This window comes from Acanthochromis polyacanthus, chromosome 12, assembly GCF_021347895.1.
Source record: "Acanthochromis polyacanthus isolate Apoly-LR-REF ecotype Palm Island chromosome 12, KAUST_Apoly_ChrSc, whole genome shotgun sequence".
Classification (NCBI taxonomy): domain Eukaryota; kingdom Metazoa; phylum Chordata; class Actinopteri; family Pomacentridae; genus Acanthochromis; species Acanthochromis polyacanthus.
In genome coordinates, this window is record NC_067124.1 from 20,931,878 (window position 1) to 20,951,794 (window position 19,917).

Genomic DNA, 19,917 nt, shown 5'->3' on the forward strand with positions numbered 1-19,917 from the left:
GAGTCATAAATCTGAACCACAACACAGCGTGGGAAAGATTTCCATATAGTTTAACATAATACAGACTGTCATTTGTGGTTCTTTGGCTGATTCTGGAAAAGAGCCTTTATAGATGATAACAACTAAAGTTGTATTCATGCTGCTTAGCTATTGCTAAAAATAGGAAATGAATAATTTATTACAATGCCAAAAATTTCTGTTAGTGATGCACAGCTGGACAGACTCAGATTTATTTCTGTGTCTGTCCAGCTTGGACAGAATTAAACTCTTCATCAGTTCAGGTCCTCTTTCGTTATTTCTGGGACTTTTCCGTATTTGACCTCTGAGTTCCAAAACGCTTCGTTTTTCAACACTCAGTTTTCAGTACTCCCTACAGATCCATCTTAGTTGTTTAAATTCCACTGATGTTATAGTGCTCTGTGCTGAGTTGTCATCATCTGAGACGTACAGTACTATATTTGTTTCAAGTGAGTGAAATATTCCTACAAGCTGTATATTATGTTTTTGGCGTGTATTGGCCAGTACTGCAAGCAGCACCTGTCACTACTGAGATTAATACTGTAGAGGTCAGTGAAAAAGTAAAGTCTTCATTTGTGTTTGTAGGGCTTTAATTTTCATTTCTTCCCAAAAGTCTCACATTTCTGCACAATCAGCTGACCCTTTTTTGTTTCTTTATCCTCCTTTTTTCACTCCTCGTCCAAGTGGGAACATGCCCTTAATGACCATTATTCAACATAGCTTTTAAAAATAGTACGTTCCCATGGACATATCAGAAGCACCCGATCCCTGATGTGCTCCAGATGTTGCTCTACATTAGGCGACACTGGTAGCAGGAACATGCCACCACCACTTTGACCACCATCACCATTTGAAGCCAAAACCAAATCTTTAAACATTGTTGCCATGGTCCAAATAGTAGTCACGACAAAAGTTTTTTCCTCTTCATTGGGTGCAAGGAATTTCTCATTAACTCCCTCCCCACATTTTATACATATACTCCGATGAGTCACTATTTTCTGAGATTTCAGGCTGAGTCAGTTTTTCTCTGAGCGACACATGAAGCTTAATGAGCACGAACTTGGTACAACTCCTGGGGTAGTCAAGTTTTCGTCTCAAAAAGGCACTATTCATTAACAAGAGCAATTTGCTTAAAATGTAAACACAATTACTTCTGTAAATAAGATGTTCGATTTTGTTACCCTCTGTTCCTAAATATGCAGGCAAAGCAAGACTACTTTTGCCAGTCCACTTTCATCAATCCAGCATCCACTGAGAAACCCAGCGCTTCTCTTTAGGTAGAAGAACGGGCATACAGTGCCCTCCAGTGGATTAATGCAACATTACTGTGTGGTGCATAAATTAACCTGCATTAGCCCATGTTTCTGACAGCAATATTTCACTCTTTGACATTCAGGTAACATTACCCCTTAGGATGATGTAAAATAATTTTCTATCTCTTTGCAAAAGTTATATTTCCTCCTATGTACGTCTTCATATATTACAAATTCTGTTGATAAAACTTTGCAATAAAAAAAAAATCTACAGTGAAAGTAGTCAAGGTGACAGTTGAAACAGAACAGTGTAAAACATTATTTGCTACAAACCATAACCCACTTAGGACCAGTATTTGTGATTTCCAGTAGTTAAATATACAATAATTTAACAGCATGTTATTTTAAAGTCTTTTGGAGGTTCTCTGGTCCGATGCAGGATTAGCTTGATCCCGCTACACTTTCGAAAATAGCCCTCACTTGTGTGCCTTCAGTGGGAGTGTCTTTCTCCCTCTTCAGTTTCACACAATTTCAGAAAAATGTTGATCTTGTTAAAAATGTGCAGTCCAAGGGCCCTGCAGTGTCAGAAGACAAGCAGCTCGATCAGCGCCTGTGTTGGGATTAATGCTTCATTTTCAAACTTTGCACTTCCTCCTGTATGGGAAAGACATTATTTTTTAAGAATTAATCAAACCACAGTTAAGATCTTATGAGCCACAACTTCTGTGTTTTTTCTCTTGTGTCAGTATGCATCAAGCAGAGAGTGCTAATGCATGCAAAACTCAAGACATGCCTCACTGACCTGAAGCGCCAGGCGTTTGCTTCTTTCTTCCCTCAGTTCTTCTTTCACTTCCTGCATGTCTCGCCTTATCAGAAGAGACAAAACAAAAAGAGGAGGTTGTAGACATGGTTATGTCGAAGTAGGTCAACCACACTGCACATTGTCGAGTCAAACGAGTGACTTTAGAATGAAGTTAGAATGGTACTACTTTAGAGAGACAGAATTAGAAGACATCTTCCATTAGCAAACAGTACACATTTGACTCTTCTGATAATTAATGCACCCTAAATGCCATTTGTAGTACGATTGACTGATTGACAGTGTGACTGTTTAAAATAGCATTAATTAAGAGCTCCATTTAGATCAGTGTGTTTGCAAATTACTATGTTTATCATAGATGTGAAACTTCAACAGGAAGCATTTTGACTTGTCATTAGAGGGAAAAACAGCAAAACAAACTTTTTACATCAAAGTAAATCCAAGAGACAACGGATGCAAAAGATCTGACACTGCTGGGGCAGTTTTTTCTAGATCCAGCATTCACAGTATGTTTAGCACTCCGTATTTATGTCCTAGGTTTAGATTTACCTGTGCTCAAAAAGTCAGAATCAGAAATTATTCTGAGAAAACATTCTCAGTTAGCGAAGATGGTGAACTTGAATGAACTCGAATGTTATGAAGGCCCTGTATGTAATACAAGATGCTTCAAGATCTTGTCTGTCTTCTCTGACCCCCTGTGACAAGATTGTTTTATTTTCGTGCCTCTGAGCCAGAGGCAGGCATGGATGGAGGGATTATGTTTTTTTGGATTGTTCATCCATCTATCCAATTTTTCTGAAAGCAATATCTCCTGAACATCTTGAGGATTTTTTTCCCCCAAGTTTGGCACAAAACTGATATCATCATCATCACGTAGATATCATCAAACCATGACTATCACACGAGGACAACGGCATACATTTGTAGAACCACTGACATGTCCGTTTAAACCCTGGGTCAGACATGCAGCATGCACAGCCTTTGCAATTCTCTAATTGTTCTGCTTCAAGCTGAGGTTTTGATTTGAAATCTAATAACTGTTCAGCCAACCTGAATTCACAAAAACCTTGACCAAAACTCAAAGATTTACATGTTAATTGTGATGAAAACTCATACACATACATCTTCAAATGTAAAATGACAGTGCAAAAGGTCCAACTTCATAATGTTCCACAGAAAAACAATTATGCATCAACATAACTGGATAGAAATGGCAACTTAACTGGTCGGTGGAGACCATGAGGCAGTGATTCTGGTTAGACTCTAACCATACCCACATTACAAATGACCGCTACTCACTCATGTCGTGTCTGAAACAGCTCCAAGGCCATCTTCAGCTCTTTGATTTCAGCCTGCAGGCTTTTCACAGTTGGTTCTTCTTGAATGGTCACAGTTTTGCTGTCCACAAGTACTTTGGGCGGTGCTGGTCGGACTGGAGGTGGCGTCCTGGGCGGATGCTCAGGCTTTGCAGGGGATGACAGGAGATTACCTGTACCCTGCAATGATTTAGGTGCATTTACTTGACTTTCAAAAATGTTTAAGCTTTATGCTATGTGAAATACATAATGCACAATATCCTAGGTAGATCCTTTTTTTTCCTGATCCAGTGCTCGACTCAGACAAGTGAGATTTCTTCACAAAATGAATCAACACACATGCTTGATTGGATTTTGAAATTAGTTAGTGCCACAAACCTTTTGCAGGTCAGACAGTTTCTCTGTTTGGAACTTATTTGGTGATACTTCAGGTTCCGTCTGCTCCGTGGCACTCTGGGATTGCAAGAGAGAAATAGCATTGCTCATGAGCATTCCTCACAATCTCCTTAAGAACTCTCGTTCTCCAAATATGCGATCTTAACTCCTAAGTCGGTCTTCAGGGCAGCTAAGTAAAAATGCTAACATTAGACTTAAGGGCACGAATTCCTTCATTTTCCAGAATGACTTGTGGTAACTCAGATCAGGCCTGAGCTTGTTACTGTTAGTGTAAAGTTATAATGTGGGCAGCTCATGAAAACTGGGGCTTGACTATAACTAGAGCCTTTTTTTCTTTCTAAAGCACATCTCATGGCTCCTTTGTAAGTGCAGAAATTCTTATCTACAATTTAGAGTTTATTTTGTACTGTTGCTGAACTTCAATGTGGGGTTCAGTCGTTGCAAATAAGGACAGCATATAAAAGCCCTTTGTCTCACATTCATCATCTATGACGTACTTTGGGCAACATTTTTTTTAGAAAAAGCATGACATGGGAAAAAGGTCTCCACATTTTTGAGGTCCAAAGATAAAAATCTTAAAAGAACACCGGCAAGCAAATGAAATAGGCTTAAAGAGCACAGCATCACTGGAGCAGTTTAAAGAAACAATGCTCCACATTGTGACCTGACAACAGATGAAGCAGTGAGCTGCAGCACTAATCTTAAATTGGAAAGGTCATCCAAAGAAACAGTTGTTAGTCTGACCCACGCAGTTTAGCAAGTTGAAATTTAAGTCTTTATGAAACTCACAAAAGCTGTCATAAAAAGTGATACATCAATATAACGGGGTCATACTTGCACTGCCAGGCCTGACGGTGGTCTCCTCTGTGGAGGTTTGGCTCTGTTGACTGTGGGATGAGTCAGCTTTTCAGTCTGCACCTCCACTCCATCGAACTGGTCATCCTCCTTCTCCTCCGTCTTTTTTGGTAAAACCGGGACCGCATCACCATTGGTTCTACTGAAAAATAAGATTATATAAGACCTAAGTGGTCAACATTTGACTGAAGTAAATAAAAAGTGAGGAAAACGAGAAAGGGGGAAAAAAAAATCCTGCCATCTCTGTGACAGACAACTGGCGCACATCTGCAGCTAAAATTTTCAAAAGGAAAAAACAATTTGAATGTGGTTTCCGATTTTCTGCACTCAAACGGGTGCAGGTGCAGAGCATGGCGGCTCAAGTCTGTCTATATGTCTTATTTTATCCTCCCATACGTTTCACTTTCACAGAGCACTTGGAAAGCTGGCAGGTTAAATTATTTAATGCACCAGATTTATCTGAAAGCAAGGTTTTCAAATAATGAGGCAGGATGTGAAGGCTCAGCGGAATAAGCTCTATAAACATTAGGAAGGACTTTTAAAGAAGCTGGAAAAGTACCCCCTCCAGATACATTTGCATGGAAACAATTTTCTAAAGCTTGTTCTCCATTAGGAGCCATCTCAAGACAGGGCTGTTTTTGTTTTCTCCGTTTTGTGAATGTGGCTGTTTGTGTGTGTGTTTGCTCAGGAAACAGGAAATGGGCCGCTCTCGTCTGTTTCGGCCCGATCTGACTCATCCCAGAGTTTCCACTGAGCCGCTAAATGTCAGGCATCCTGGCATTCTTCTTTAAGGACACCATGGCAACCGGTGGCGACAACCAAAACCTTTAACATCTAAAGACTTCTGCTCCTGCTGCCAGACCAAAGAGGAGAAAGTGTTCCTGACATTTCCTGAAGGCCTTTTGCTTTAGAAAGCTTGCAAATGAATAACTATTCATGTCTCTGTGATTCTCCAGAAAGTCTTTAGTGGCTGTGCATTTAGACTGGTTCTGAGAGACAACATCAGGGGTGCTTTGGTATCACTCACTTTGGTAAAAGCTTGCTGGGCTTGTCTTTGATTGGAGGCGGACTGGGCTTGTTGATGGATGGAAGCTTGACTTTGGTTGGAGGATGGCTTCTCAGGTCCTTGGGCTCCGGTTTATCATCTGTGAAGCAAAGTCACCGCATTAGTTCACAATATTGTTTAATTTCAGATGGACTGAGCCCTGATAGTGGGATAAAGCTACTGCTGTTGATACCTTTCATCTTTGCAGGACCACCTTTGTCCATTTGTGAATCCTCTGTCTTCCCTATGAGAGACAAACATCAATAGAAATTTACCTCAAAGCACAAAAAATGTATTTAGTATGCACATAGCAGATCTACACTGAGGTTAAAATAGTAAAAATATATTTCTTTGGTCATTGACTGCACACAGACAAGCTAGAATTTTGTCCAAAATGTTATCCAAAATAAAAATAGTTACAAAATGCAACTACTTTGAAGGTTCTGTCATCTGCTGGGCTTTCCCCAAGTGTCTTTGTGGTATAACAATAGGAGGAGATACAGAGCGCGCTGTTGCTACAGAGCATGCAAGCTCAGCACTACTGTCTTCACTTGATAAACATTTGGTTTCCCATTCTTTACAGGTGTGGCTTCTCCTTTAAAAGTAATGATGTACAGCATCAATTCTGCCACTCATTTAAAGTAGTTTTTGTGTTATTGTTTTAACTGATGTGACTCCAGGAAACCTTCCCACTGCCTGTAAAAAATCCAAATGCGTATTTTATTAGGCAGAGGGAACCATTTGCATTTGTTTACCCCAGGAAGCTTCATGGTTTAATGTGGTGGAGAAAAAAAAAACTATTGGTCTTAAAGTGTCAGCTAGTTTAGGAGCTGGAAAGGCAAACGTGCACTTCACTGGTGCACACCAGGTCACAGCTGCATCCAATAGTATGGCAGATACGTCCCCATGGGGCTCAACAAGTTCATCAGGGACATTCACTCTGACTCAGCTTACGGGAAAAAAATAAACACAGCCCCTTAAAGGAGTTTACCTCGGAGAGAATAGATTTTTTTTAAAGTTCTGGAGCCTCTGAGAACAGACGGTTATGTGACAGATCTCTACTTGACATGCAAGTCAGGTGCTTATTTGCGGTTGAGGAACCTGATTACAGAACAAACTGCCCTCTAGAAAAAGAGCAAAATGCATTGCACTACACTCACAACAGCCAACTCAGAGATGTATTACAGACCAAATGAAAACACAGGAAGCCTACCTTGAGTGTTCAAAGCATTGTGCAACATTCCCTCTTAAGCAAACCATCCACAGAGCAGTAGTAGCTTAAGTGCTGCTTCTTGCTGGTTGTGAAAATCTCTGTGACAGAGCTCTCCTCCGCCCCCCCTCCCACCCCCCTGTTTCCTCCAAGACTCCTGAACTGTGTCATGTGACCAGTTTAACCATCCCCCATCTAACTAGCCTGAGACTTCCTGTGACATTCTTGTGAGTGATACTGTGTGGAAATGCTGTAACAAGTGTAAGGCGGTGGCAAAGCAAATTATGAGACTGCAGTGAGATTTGGTTAGTTGTGTGTGCAAAGTGTTCACCTGCCTGCCGATGAGAATGCACATTTTTTTTATTTCAATTTATCACAAAAGAAAGCGGTGGAAGTTTAAATTTGTGAAAGAAATGTTTTTGTTGGTACAAAAATTTGCAAACTGTGACACAGACAGCACTCATTTCCAAAAGTGCTAGCTCCATCCTGCTCTGTGTGACCTCCAGATTCAGTTTCTACGTCATCTTGTTTCCACGGTTGTTAGTGCATTCATTCATTTTTTTAATCCCAGTAAACCAAAAATATTAGTTGCAATTCACTGTGTACATATAGTATAATAGAAACCTAAAAGTAATCCAAACTTATACAAAAATAAAAATGACAAGTTGATCACACAGTATGATGAGATGTGTGTGTATTTTAGAACTGTAATAGTTAATAGATTTGATAACTGGCTAATGACTTGTGTAATTTTTCAGGCAAAAAATGCAACAAATTTTATAATTCCCAGCTGAATAATTTGCTGCTTTTCTTGAATTTTCCAGTATAGTAAAATATCTGATAAAACATAACATTTATTACAAGTTTGTGATGGGATTTTTTCAGAGATTACTAATGCTTCATAGATATAACACTTGATCTAGAAAATTATTTTATTCATCATATGAAAACAGCTGTTAGTTGCAGCTTGTGTCTGCTTTCTTGGTCATTTCCACGTTCATGTGCTATAACTGGTTTTAATTTTTTTGTGATATTTCTGCTTTTGCATCTACTATTAGCATATATAAGCGAGTTAAACTTTGTAGTGGAAGCAATAACAAGCACTTGTTTGCCTAACCTAAGACACTTTTGGTCTTGCTTAAAGCTATTCCTAAGCAGAAAATCTCACATGTAGCTTGTGATGCACTTTTTTTTTTACCTTAAAAGAATCAAATCACTGTCAGAAAGATGGTCACAAAACTGTTGTGACTCCAGAAAATCTGCACAAACAGTAACAGTATTTTCTTTTGTGAAAAAACAGAATGCAGAAACAATATTTAGCCTAAGTCTAGTAGCATTTTGTGATGAATAGTGTGGATAAAATGCTTCTTTCAACACACAGAAGGCAACTGAAAAAAAAAAATCCAAGCACAGCTAGCCAATTTAGTGAATCAAACTGTAAAGTCACGCAGTAAGAGCCTTAAGTCGTTTCAGTTGTGCACTGGGGGACCATTTTAGTTGCTTTTGCTGAAAAGCACCCAAGCCAATAATGCTTCCAATTCCTCCATCTGCTAAAACAACAGGCCCTCACAGTCCAAGCTGTCAGCCCACTGCCAGGCTAAACACCACTGCAGCCAGGAATCATGAGTTCGAAGAGAACCACTGAAACATGAATCTTAGCTCCCCACTCTAGTGTCAAACAGCACCTGCCCCTGTGCAGCTGTGTTTGATCAGCGTAAAATACATGTTGTCTTCTTACCTGGGAGTTTCTTGCTGGCGGTGCGTGCAGGCGGTTGGCTTGTGTTCCCAGACTAAAGGAGGAGGAACAGGAAACTCAACAGGTTGGCTAGTACGTCTCTTTGTGCATCAAAGACACATTCTTTCCATAGAGGGAAATTTTAGTGAGTAACTCCAAAACAGAGGATGTTTAAAGACAAGCCTGAGTCACAGAGTTGTGGTTGCAGACTTGTTAAAGTAACACAAATACCAGCTAGCTGAAAATCATGAGACATTATGTACTTTTCATTTTAAGAACATTTCAATGCAATAAATGAAGTATATTTAATGTTAATTACTATAAAGCATGTCCATGATTCAATGCTGCGCAGCACAATTGTCAAATCCTTCTGGAATATATGGAAATTCCAGTCCAACAAAGTTATATTTGAGACTGTTTTTTGTCCACTCACTTGCAGACTGTCCATTGGTGGTATCACCATGACAAAGTTATCAGGAAAGAAGCCGCAACGCCCGTTTAGCTCCCCCTCCCACCAGCCTTCATCTTCTGTTTCCTTCAGATGGAGATTAAAGAGTCACATTAGAAGCTCAAACAAGACTCTGTCCTTTGGGATGTGAAATTGCTGAAGAAAAGGCTACCAAAAGGTCAAGCAAATCATGGCTTCCTTGTTATCAGTTTATCACAGGAGCTTTCTTGCAAATCTTTCATTTTGTTTTCCTTTATGATACAATATTTTTGGGCATTTGCCACATTCGTGTCATTAAGATGATATCTTGGATGCAGAAGCACATGATTTCCTTGAAAGCAACACAACCGGTTTGTCCAGATGAACAATGTGATCCACCTGCCACTGCTTTGTCAGAAAGCCGCTCAGTGGGTGTTTATCAGTCTGTCAAGAGTATGACACCGTGAGAATATGTGAGAAAACAAAGACGTGTGGTCAAACCTTGTTCAGTAGCACAACAACATCGCCTTTTTTCAGATCCAGTTCATCCTCTGCTTTGGCCTTATAGTCAAACATGACTTGGCAACACTCTGAAGCTGAGGAAACATTGCGTAAGAGAGAACGCTGTTAATGGCCTCACAGAAACTGAACTCTTTATTGTAGGTGTGATTGAAAAAAGGAGGTGTCAAAAACATGACTAATCCTATCCATAATCTTCACTATAGTCCAAAGAGTAATGGGACAGAGATTGTAACTTACTGGAGATAGAAGTTCTAAACCTTCAACCCTAAAGGATATTTCATTCTGATCACATGAGCAGTGATTAATTAAGATAGAGCAATATACACCATTCATTTTTGACCTGATCCATAAATCGGCCACGTCAGAATACAGGAATTTCCACTTGTCACACGTTGACGGTGTGTCAGAGTATAAACAGGCTCATCTAATTGCTTTCCAAAAATAGAAACAGTGTTGAAAATGAGGAAACCCCCATCTTGCATGATTTTGCCAACACTTTAACCGTATTCATGAACAAACAAGAGCTTTACGTAATGCGGCAGAAAAGTGTGAACTTACAGTTTTTCGCTTTGTTCCTCACACTTGCTCTCTGCGACGTCTTCACAGGAACAAAAACAAGATTAAGTGCGAAACCAGATCCTATCTATTTTTGTGGCAAGTTATTTCTGCATTACATACCTCCTTAGTGAACACAGCATCAGTGAGTTTGGGTCTCGTTTTGCCCTCATTGTGCTTCCCATCTGTTTAAATACAATGCTGTTTTATAATGTTCATTTCAGCTATGTGTTAAAAGGAAACAACAACAAAAAAACTAAATATGACTTTACCACCCACCTTTAGGAATGACAAAAACTTCATTGACAAAGTTTGACGGAAATGCTCCCACTTTTCCATTTTTCAGCCCCATCCACCAGCCATCTTCAATCTGTTATACAGATTGAAAAGTGAAAAAAAGTGGTGATTATATAGCTCTCACTTTAAATACCACACTAAATATTACCACCCTATATGCAGCCTAGAGATTAAAATCAATCTGTTTTCTGATACTTGACTAATGGCTTCACGTCTGTCTGTCTGCATAGCATGCAAAGCTATTTGTCTGGGGAAGATACTGGCCAAACACGAAGAGAAACAATCGCTGAGTGAATACCAAACTTTTTTTCTTTATTTATTGAGTCATGTTTGGCGAGCAAACACTTCCTCCACACCTTGATTTCCATATAATGTTAGTTTCTGGCAACTGGGCAGCTTCAGGAAGATGCTTCCTTCAGGCAACTAGTCAAGTATCAACAGAAATCAACAACAGTCAAGTATTCAGTGTCATTTCTGTCATTCCAAGCCTTTAGCCTACTTGCAGAGAGAGATATGCCACTGTGGATACTTGGGTTCAAATGTGAGCCATGATGAGAGCAAAAGAACTCTTACCTCTCTGATGATCTCTATGGTCTCGCCAGCGACCAGCTCCAGCTCGTCTTCATTCATGGGACTGTAGGAAAACGCTACCTCGCATATCCTCGCCTGTTTCATCTTTTTAGCTGAGGAAACAAAGGATCACCAACCACATCAACAGACAGAAGCAAAGTTAATAATCTACTGCAGATGAAAACATCTTAAGCTCTCTAATGGTGTGTTTGGGGTTAGAAGGCACGGTCGCCGAGTCTCAACAGGACAGTGCAAAGACAGTATAGCTCTTGGTGCTCATTCATGTATCTTCTATGTATAATCCCTCAAAGTCACTGTGTTTGTTTTTAAGTGCTCTATTTTAATACGTTATAATTAGGTTTTGTGTGGCAAGGATGTGGCAAACATATATTTACAGTCAGCTTGCCTGCTGCACTGTTTTGCGGAGTACATGCACCACAATAACCACAATTTTAAACACTTGTTCTTTCTTTGGCTCATAAAAGTTACATTAGAAAAATCAACCTGTTTGGAGTTGCATTATCCAAGGGTTTATTTTAAGTTGACTTACGTACAAGACAAGCGATTTATATTCCTTTAAACACATTTTTAAAAAGTTTCATTATTCAGAATGTTAAAGATAGCATAATTATCTCTAAAGGCATTGACAATACATTGGCATACTGTGGCACTATATATAATTCTCTCTATTTAAGGTAAATACTGCATTAGTGAGCAGCTGTTCTCCAACAAAACAGTTTTTTCAAGTAAAAAGTATATGCCTAAAAAGGGGTTCCAAGGTCCAAAATGTAGGATTTTTAAAAAATTTATTTTAAATGTATAAAGAGGAAAAATGTTTTATAATGAATTTATAATATTTAAAACTGAAATTATTCATAAGCAAAGTGTGTGCAGCTCCTTCCTCTTTTTTAAGCTAATTACAGTCCAAAATATAAAGTGCTGAGAATTTAAACGCAGCACTGTACTTTTTCTGATGCTGCGTGGTTCCCTCTTGCTGTCCCCCATCAAGTAGACTGGCACCTCCTGCGAAGAACAACCGAAAGAATTCAGATTTAACACACGGAGATGAACATGAACATTCACAGACACACCGTATACAGTTACATTACAATACTGTGTGCTGTAAAGCATTAACAGACCTTGACAAAGTTGGCAGGGAAGATTCCTCTTTTCCCTCTAAGCTCCCCCTCCAGCCATCCTTCCTCGTTGGCCATGGTGACATTTTTGACCACATCCCCCATCTTCACTGTGATCTCGTCACCCATGGTGCCCTCGAAGTCGATAAGCACCAGCACCTCTACAGTGCATCCGTAAATGGGGCAGAAAATTAGATTCTTTGCACGGAGGCTGGTGTACTTGCCTCACAAGTGATGTGTCCTGACATTTCAAAACCAAGACAAGCCTCTAAGCAGTGGAGGCTCGCCAAGGATATGGGCCAGGACTGAACATGGATTATTACAGATCAACTGTACAGTTTTCTTTCATTGCTAATCATCCCTTACAAGTGGAAAGACATATTTCACTTGCGAGTACTTTTCTGCAGCTTCGGGAGAACTTTCGAGAGATTTAACAGATCCAACAAATTACAGGAACTATTAGGTCAGAGCTCTTACTGCCATAAAAGTATCTCTGGATACATACAAAATATACAAGCTTATCCAAATTTCTCAGCAAGCACAAACATGTACATTCAATCTGTGCAAAGTGATGCAATGGCATTCATCTACCAATGCTGTAGTTTTATTTGCATGTCAAATTAAAACACATTGCAGGTCAACAGCATTTCTAGCAGACACAAAACAACTCGGTGTTGTTGACACTTAGCAGCTGTTCTTTATGTTTTACTGCAGCAACACCCACTTGAAAACAAAATATTCCAACTGAGGATCAAAATGTCAAGAAATTCCAAAGTTATGTCAGGAAAAATGACAATGCGAGAATGCTGACTCACCCATCGTATCTTTCATTCGTTCTCCCTCGGATTTGAATATTTAACTCCTGTACAGAGCAGCAAACAGCCTTTTATGTAGAAGGAGAACTGAAAGAGTGTGGTTTTGTTGTCTAAGTGAGAGATATGGCAGCCAAGGCCCTTCTTCCTACTTGTCAAACATTAACATTGAGCAACTTTTCCTGAGGCTAGTCATGGCAAGTCAACAGCAAGCAGTAGGAAGGGTTACACAGTACAGAAAGGGAGAGAGGGAGAGAGAGAGAGAGAGAGAGAGAGAGAGAGAGAGAGAGAAGGAGGAGAGAAAACAAGACAGAAGAACAGGTAAGACAGGTTTATAGTGAAAGAACAAAGCTCATAATAAGTTGGACTTTTATAGGTCTTGACAATAAAAGTTATATGCGGCAATCACAATACCAGAGCATAAAAGTCAGCATTCAGAAGCAACACAATTGCACTTGATTCCCAGTCTATTACACTCCGCCATTCCCTGTAGTGTAAAATTTTCTTCAGACTTTAGACCAATTTAAAACAAAAATGAAAATGTAACCCTTGAGGAAAAATAGGTTGGAATTTTTCAACAATGAAACAGACTACATCTACCAACAAAATTGGCAGGGGAAAATGCAACAAATATGTTTTAGAATATATATGTATATTTTTTATTATTATTTATGTCTCATAGGATGTATTTGTAGTAACACTCTCTTCCTTTCCTTTGCTCCAGTTAATATATTTTCAGGGTTAGTCATCAGATTGACAGGCCTACTCAGCTGAAGAACTTCCTGTATGTGTTAAAGGTTTCTTCTAGACTACTGTTAATAGTGTAGTATTATTAAGACTTTTATACTATATCAACACCACTAGGGAAGTGTTTAATCAGTTCCAAATCCCTTCTTCAGCATGACAGTGGGTTTAAAGTATTACAGAGCTATCTTCAGGAGATTAGAACCTGAAAATAATAACTGCAACAGGGCAGCATGATTATAGAGCTAGGTTTTAGGGGTTTTATTCTGTTTAAGAACATTACATAAAGGTAAATGATGAATAAAGACAATGACTTTAAAAAAATCCACATCTTACATAAGGCACAAAATGTTTTTAGTTAGTTAAAAGTTATAACAGCACTTAGATTTTTACATAATTAGACATCATCAGCTGGAGTCTTGTTTAGAAGGCAGAAGCTGAATGGTGTAGGACACAGGAAGCTCTTTAAGAACCATCTTATGATGAATCAAAGAGTGTCTTACGTAAAGCAGGTGATCTTGGCCTTCTGTCGAACAGAGTAGTAACCAAATCAGAATAAGCTGCCACACCCCAAGACGTTCTGACCTGACCTGACCTGACAGCACAATAAACGAACCGTAGCCTTTAGACAAACATGCACATGTATGCAAATTAAGCAACCTTACAATGGTGAAAGACTGAGGAAATATTTTACCAAAACAGTTGTCAGACTTTTGGATGCATATGCAAATGTCTGAATTATTTGTCTTCAGAAACATGGTGGCGGTGTTTATCTGAAAATCTAAACATGTAGCTGTTTGCTGTGCAGCTCAGATATTTATTGACAGAAAGCTGCTGTGAGTTTTTTGTGTTTGACTAGGTGGGAGTTGTACCTCTTGTTCATAAATGAATTTACACTGACCTGCTGCAGTGTTGTCAAGTCAACCAAAAACAGCAACCAGTCTAAGGTCTCAAGGTTTTCAGAATGTGAAATGGAGCTTTGTGCGAGTTCATACAGGCACAGCATCACGGCGTCCCAAGGACCTTTCCTGCCCAATAGTTTTCCACTTAAGCCCAGCCACCCACTCAGCCTGCTTTATAACTGAAACAACCATTCATTCATTCTGCCCACTCCATGTTTACCACATCCACAGATCATCTCTTCTTCAGAGATCCCTCAATGCCGGTTACAAAACACAGTGTTTACTTTGACATTTGTTCTTACCTTCTGACTGTGACAATTTTAAAATCCAGCAAGAGCTTCCAGCAGTCAAATCAATCTTTCAAACGCCGTAAGTCATAAAGAATCTTGATTTGCTTCGGCTATTTCAGTTCAAAACTTCAAGTTCACATCACAAAACGTCGGGCCTTCCAGCTCCACTCACCCTGTTGGTCCACCAGCTCTAGATTTTACAGGAATAGCCGAGATCTCACCATCTAAATCCTGCTTCAGCTCTTGAAGGCCTCACATCCAACCTCATCTCTCTCATTAGTCTCATCACAAACGCCAATTCAAACCCCAAAATCAAGTTTCCTCAGCGCCCTCACCTGCTTTACAACTTCCGGGTGTTAGGTCGTCTTTCTCCGCCCACCCGCGTGACGTCACTGAGGTGACTCCTGTGTGGCCTTTTCCCTCCAACTAAATGTAAATAATAATAATAATAATAATAATAATTGTTTGAAGATTTCAGTGCAGTTCAAGTGGATGTTACAGATCAGAATCATCATAAAACCGTGCATTTTAAGCACATGACAACCTGAGCAGGATGAGGGTGAAAAAAACTTGACACGTGACTTTGGGGCTCGTCTCCTTTAATTGATGCCCCGGATGTCAACCTGTTAAAGCAGGATGGATAAGTGGTTCTTCCCTCACTCACCAAAGTGATGCAGGTCCAGGACAGTTGCCTCAGAAAGTTTTGCGTGAATGTTGAATTTACAAGGACGCCGGCTGGAAACGAGTCTTCGAGTCTATTAAAGGTGACTGAAAATCAGCTTGTTTGTGGCGTGTTGAATTGTTTGCGTTTTGGCTTGTAAAATGTTGCGTTTTAAAGCGTCTCCTTGTCTCGTGCAGGCCTCAGACGCACAAACGGACCCTGCACAACTCTGGTTGTTTTGCGAATGGTTTTAAAGCCTCGTCGGACAGCATGAGGAGCTCAACGTGACCGAATACAGGTCAGTAGAAGTCTACAAGTTGGCTGAGTTTGTGAGGGTGGTGAGTGAGGCCTGCTCAGGTGTGTTGGATTAGGGCGTTCACTCCTGTAAATGAACGCGCTAATTTAACACACCTGAGCAGGCCTCACTTTCACCCAGTGTGCTTCGAGTTTCTTGAAGCGTTTCTAATGCTTTTATTGATTTAACCTATTTGAACTGCAGTTTAGAATTGAGTCCATCTGAAGCACATTTGTTAGCTCGCTTTCATAATCATTTAATTGGATTCGGTTTAAACAGATGGAGCGCACTTGAATTTAAGTAATTTCGGGCCTTCATTTAACAACGCAAACACCCTCGGTGTAGGCCGTCACCACCACAGCTTTGAAACAGCTGACCTAATCACAGACCGAATCTCCTGACAGCTGCTCAGTTAAGGCCGACAAACTTTTGTCCGGCCAGCAGCATTACCCACTGTGCATAAAACCACAACCCCTGTTGGTTGGCCGCGTTACTCACGGTCTGTTTTTTACGCATGGATTTATGGCACGAACAAATTAGAATTGCATCAAACGTAATGCCGTGAGGCTCACGTCTTTTATTCTGCAAAAAGTTTTTTTGTTTTTTTTTTTTACACGGGCCAGCTTAGAAATGTTACTACTTGCATGTTTCAGAGTTTATTTTAGTACGCGTTTTCTTGTAGAGAAGGATTTGTGCACCTGGAATTATGATTTTGTGAATGTGTATTTGTGGGAAGAAAAAAATCAACACATACAAGAAATTTTTTTTACAAGTACACAACTCATACAGTGTGGGAAATCAGATTTTCTGATACACATACAAATTCAATGTACACAACTACAAATTCGATGTTACAGGTGCTCAAACATTTTGTACCTGAAATGCCTTCATAGTTTTCTGTCTATAGATTCTTGTACGTATTCTAAGTGTTTCACAGAGGGTTTGTTCATTTTTCGTTTAGATGCCAATTTATGAAACATTTAATTGCTTAAAGCTTAATTTTCTTTGGCTGTACATTTGACGTTGAATTTGTTGGAATTTCTTAAATTAAGAACTAAAAGCATTTGGAAATACACTTCAATAGCTCTAAATGTATGACTTGCTGAAATCTTATACTTTCAAAATTCAAATGCTTTTCTTGTAACTAAACATGTTATACATCAGGCCAGTGCAAAAGAGCAATTAAGTGCATTTTCATAGCAGCAGAATTCAATTTGAAATTGAGATTAAAATAAGATTAATTAAGCTGCACAATTCAAGAATGCATGTCTAAGTACCCTGAGGGTTAAAGCCACATCTGTAAAATAAGGGACTAGTACACATCTCATTTTGTGAAAGTCTTTTTTATTTTTTGTCTAAAATGTTTTGGACTCTTGAAGTAGATTAATACAGTCAACATGGCTCACAACTGAGAAAATATCCCATGTTGAACCACCTTCTGTTTGCAGTACAGCTGGTACATTTGGTCTGCTTTCTACAGCATCTTAAACATTAGGTTTTGAAAGGTGCTATAGAAATAAAATTGGATGTAACTGGACTGCTTTTCTCACTTGCCAAACAGGTGCAGATGCAAAATGGCACCAGCAGAGGAAAAGTCATTTTCTACATTAAACTGTCGAAGTACCAGCTGTGAAAAGAGTGTTGGTGAGGCTCAAAATGTTTGAAGCACGTCAATGAAAACGCCGACCTTATTAAGAGGAGGTCAGTACATTGTTGTATTTTAGGGTTTTTACAGGTTGCTGATGGAGTATCTGACTGAGGTCTCATCTGTATGCATGTTTTTGACAGGATTTTCCACATATTCAAAAAGTATAAACCTGTCACCTGTTTGCACCAATTCATGGTTTTCTTTCTTTTTCAGATAGAATCTACGAACTGTGAGGACTGTTGATGTAACTTTTGGCCACTGTGCCTCCTGTCTTTTCCTTTTCCTCCTTCCATTTCTCTTAAGGTTAGGATGTGATCAGTGTGCTGTTGTAACTTTTTGTTTCCAGGTTGTTCATCTCCCCGTAGTTGAGTTTAGTGGCATATGAAGAGTAGACACGACACGCCCCTCTGAGCGGCCTGTGATCAGGAACGACGAGGAAGCCCCGCCTAGAGCCATTTGATTGACAGCTCAGTCCACCAAGTGAAAGCAAACTGATTTGCATTTTATTTCTTGGTGGTTATTTCATAATGCCTGACACCATGAAATAGAAAAATGCTAATCAGTTTGCTCTGGGCGGGGCTTCCTTTTCAGGGTGGGGAGTCGTACCCGCACACAGGTTTCTTTCCTGACGCCAGCTCCGATCACGGCTGAAGTGAAGCCGTGTCACCGTGGAACTTCGGCTGATTCTGCCATCAGACACTGAAAGGACGCTGCTAATTCGGTAAATTAATGTTTATTTTCTTATCAGTGGCAGAATAAGCCGAAGCTCAACGGTGACATGGCTTCACTTCAGCCGTGCTGGGAGCTGGTGTCAGGCAGGACTCCTGTGTTCAGAATCCCCGCCCAGAGCAAACTGATTTGCATTTTTCCTTTTCTTGGTGGACTGAGGAAATATAAAGGGAAATAAATAAATAATTAAATAAATAAATGTGGAAATATAAAGAGAAATAATTAAATAAATAAATGTGGAAATATAAAGAGAAATAAATAAATAAATAAATAAATAAAAGGAAAAAACAGAAAAGGTAAAAGCAAAGACAAAATTTTCCTATTTATTTATTTCTCTTTATATTTCCACATTTATTTATTTATTTTTATATTTCCACATTTATTTATTTATTTCTCTTTATATTTCCACATTTATTTATTTAATTATTTATTTCTCTTTATATTTCCACATTTATTTATTTATTTATATTTTGATTTGGCACTCCTATTGCTCCATAACAACTCAGATATTCAGTTTACTGTAACAGATGTGAAAACAAAATATACTCTCATAAGAAGCTGCAATCACAGAATTTATATTTTCAAAAAATGGTAAAGTAGTTAAGCTAATTCTTGTAGCTCTACTGTTGACATTAATTTGGTAATTAAACTATTTACACTAATTTCTAACTTGAGCTGCTAAATTAGTCCTATTTGACAAGTTGGTCTTGATTCTGAAAGTTGTTGACAGTGACCAAATTTGAGCTAAAATTAGGATTATTTAATGTTCTCCATCTGGCCTTTAAAAAGGAACTTTTTGGAATGAAGTTTGGTTTGAAGGTTCATTCTAGAGCTGCACCTGCTTTCAGTGATTGATTTTTTTTTTTTTTCTGATGTATTAAGTTGGCTATTTAGGTGCTAAAATGTCAGGAAATGCATTTTTTTTTTTTTTTAAAAGACAGCTTAATGCGTTGTAAAGCAGTTTTAATTCAGTCTTCAGCTTATTTTGAGATCTCACATGAACCTCCAGTAAGAAAGAAAGGACAAGCATGTCAGAATCGGTTGCAAAAACTGTTCTGGAGCATCTTATTTTATAAACAGTGCTTTACAAATGGGTTTCGTTTGGGTGATGTCGTCTGTGAGCTGCAGAGAACAAGGTCAAGAGTTGACTCGTATCATAAGATGGCAAGGCCTTTCTCCTTCCCCTTCATCTCTGTGTTCAATGATGGCTGAGCTCTAAGAAACTCTCAGAAAAAAACCTAAAATGATCACACCCTGGTTTGCAGAACCACACAAGGATCCATCTGGTTTTGTGACTCGGCTGATCGTGTGAATGGAACAAACAGCTGATTCTGACTTGTTTTGGGATAATTGTAAGGATGGACTTGGCTGCATAGGAGCAATGTAAAAGCCAGTTAATCTAAAAATCCCAAGTATTCAGTTGATCTGCAGGTTTTGTTTACAGAGCAGATAAGAGACTGAGGAAAATAAACCAACAGGATCAATAAAATGCAGCAGGGCTCTGACTGTAAACGGTGATATATCTATGAAATGATGTGCAGAGTAGGGCTAAAAAGCAGACTTTTAGTGGCTGTAAAAATGTAGTCTAATAGCTAAAGCATAATTTGACAAAATAGCCCTAAAGAGACCAAGATGAACAAAGCACGTAATGGAGATTCAAAATTACAGAAGAAAACTGACG

The 19,917-nt window shown here is 39.1% G+C and overlaps 1 protein-coding gene across 2 annotated transcripts; it reads right to left on the reverse strand.

Moving 5' to 3' along the window:
• Positions 1-590: 590 nt before the first annotated feature.
• On the reverse strand, positions 591-13,168 carry sh3d21 (SH3 domain containing 21). 2 transcript variants are annotated; one of them, XM_022189177.2, is made up of 17 exons: positions 12,971-13,168; positions 12,159-12,316; positions 11,985-12,042; positions 11,023-11,132; positions 10,432-10,522; positions 10,276-10,337; positions 10,156-10,195; positions 9,577-9,671; positions 9,082-9,183; positions 8,652-8,703; positions 5,897-5,947; positions 5,686-5,803; positions 4,638-4,797; positions 3,786-3,860; positions 3,391-3,587; positions 2,074-2,137; positions 591-1,925 (listed from the first exon to the last, which is right to left on the reverse strand). In XM_022189177.2, exons 1-17 carry the CDS (start codon positions 12,984-12,986, stop codon positions 1,893-1,895), a joined length of 1,482 nt encoding a protein of 493 aa, XP_022044869.1. In that variant the 5' UTR covers positions 12,987-13,168; the 3' UTR covers positions 591-1,892. The 2 variants fall into 2 exon arrangements, with proteins under 2 accessions (XP_022044869.1, XP_022044785.1); XM_022189093.2 differs by having other exon boundaries at positions 4,638-4,800.
• Between the last annotated feature and the right edge of the window lie 6,749 nt (positions 13,169-19,917).

Bases quoted from the DNA above. Each gene is read 5' to 3' on its own strand.
- sh3d21 (XM_022189093.2), bottom strand. The intron at 10,196-10,275 runs GTATGTAATGCA...GTTCCTGTGAAG, and splicing joins ATGCTGTGTTCACTAAGGAG to ACGTCGCAGAGAGCAAGTGT. The intron at 4,801-5,685 runs GTGAGTGATACC...CTTATTTTTCAG, and splicing joins CCCAGCAAGCTTTTACCAAA to TAGAACCAATGGTGATGCGG.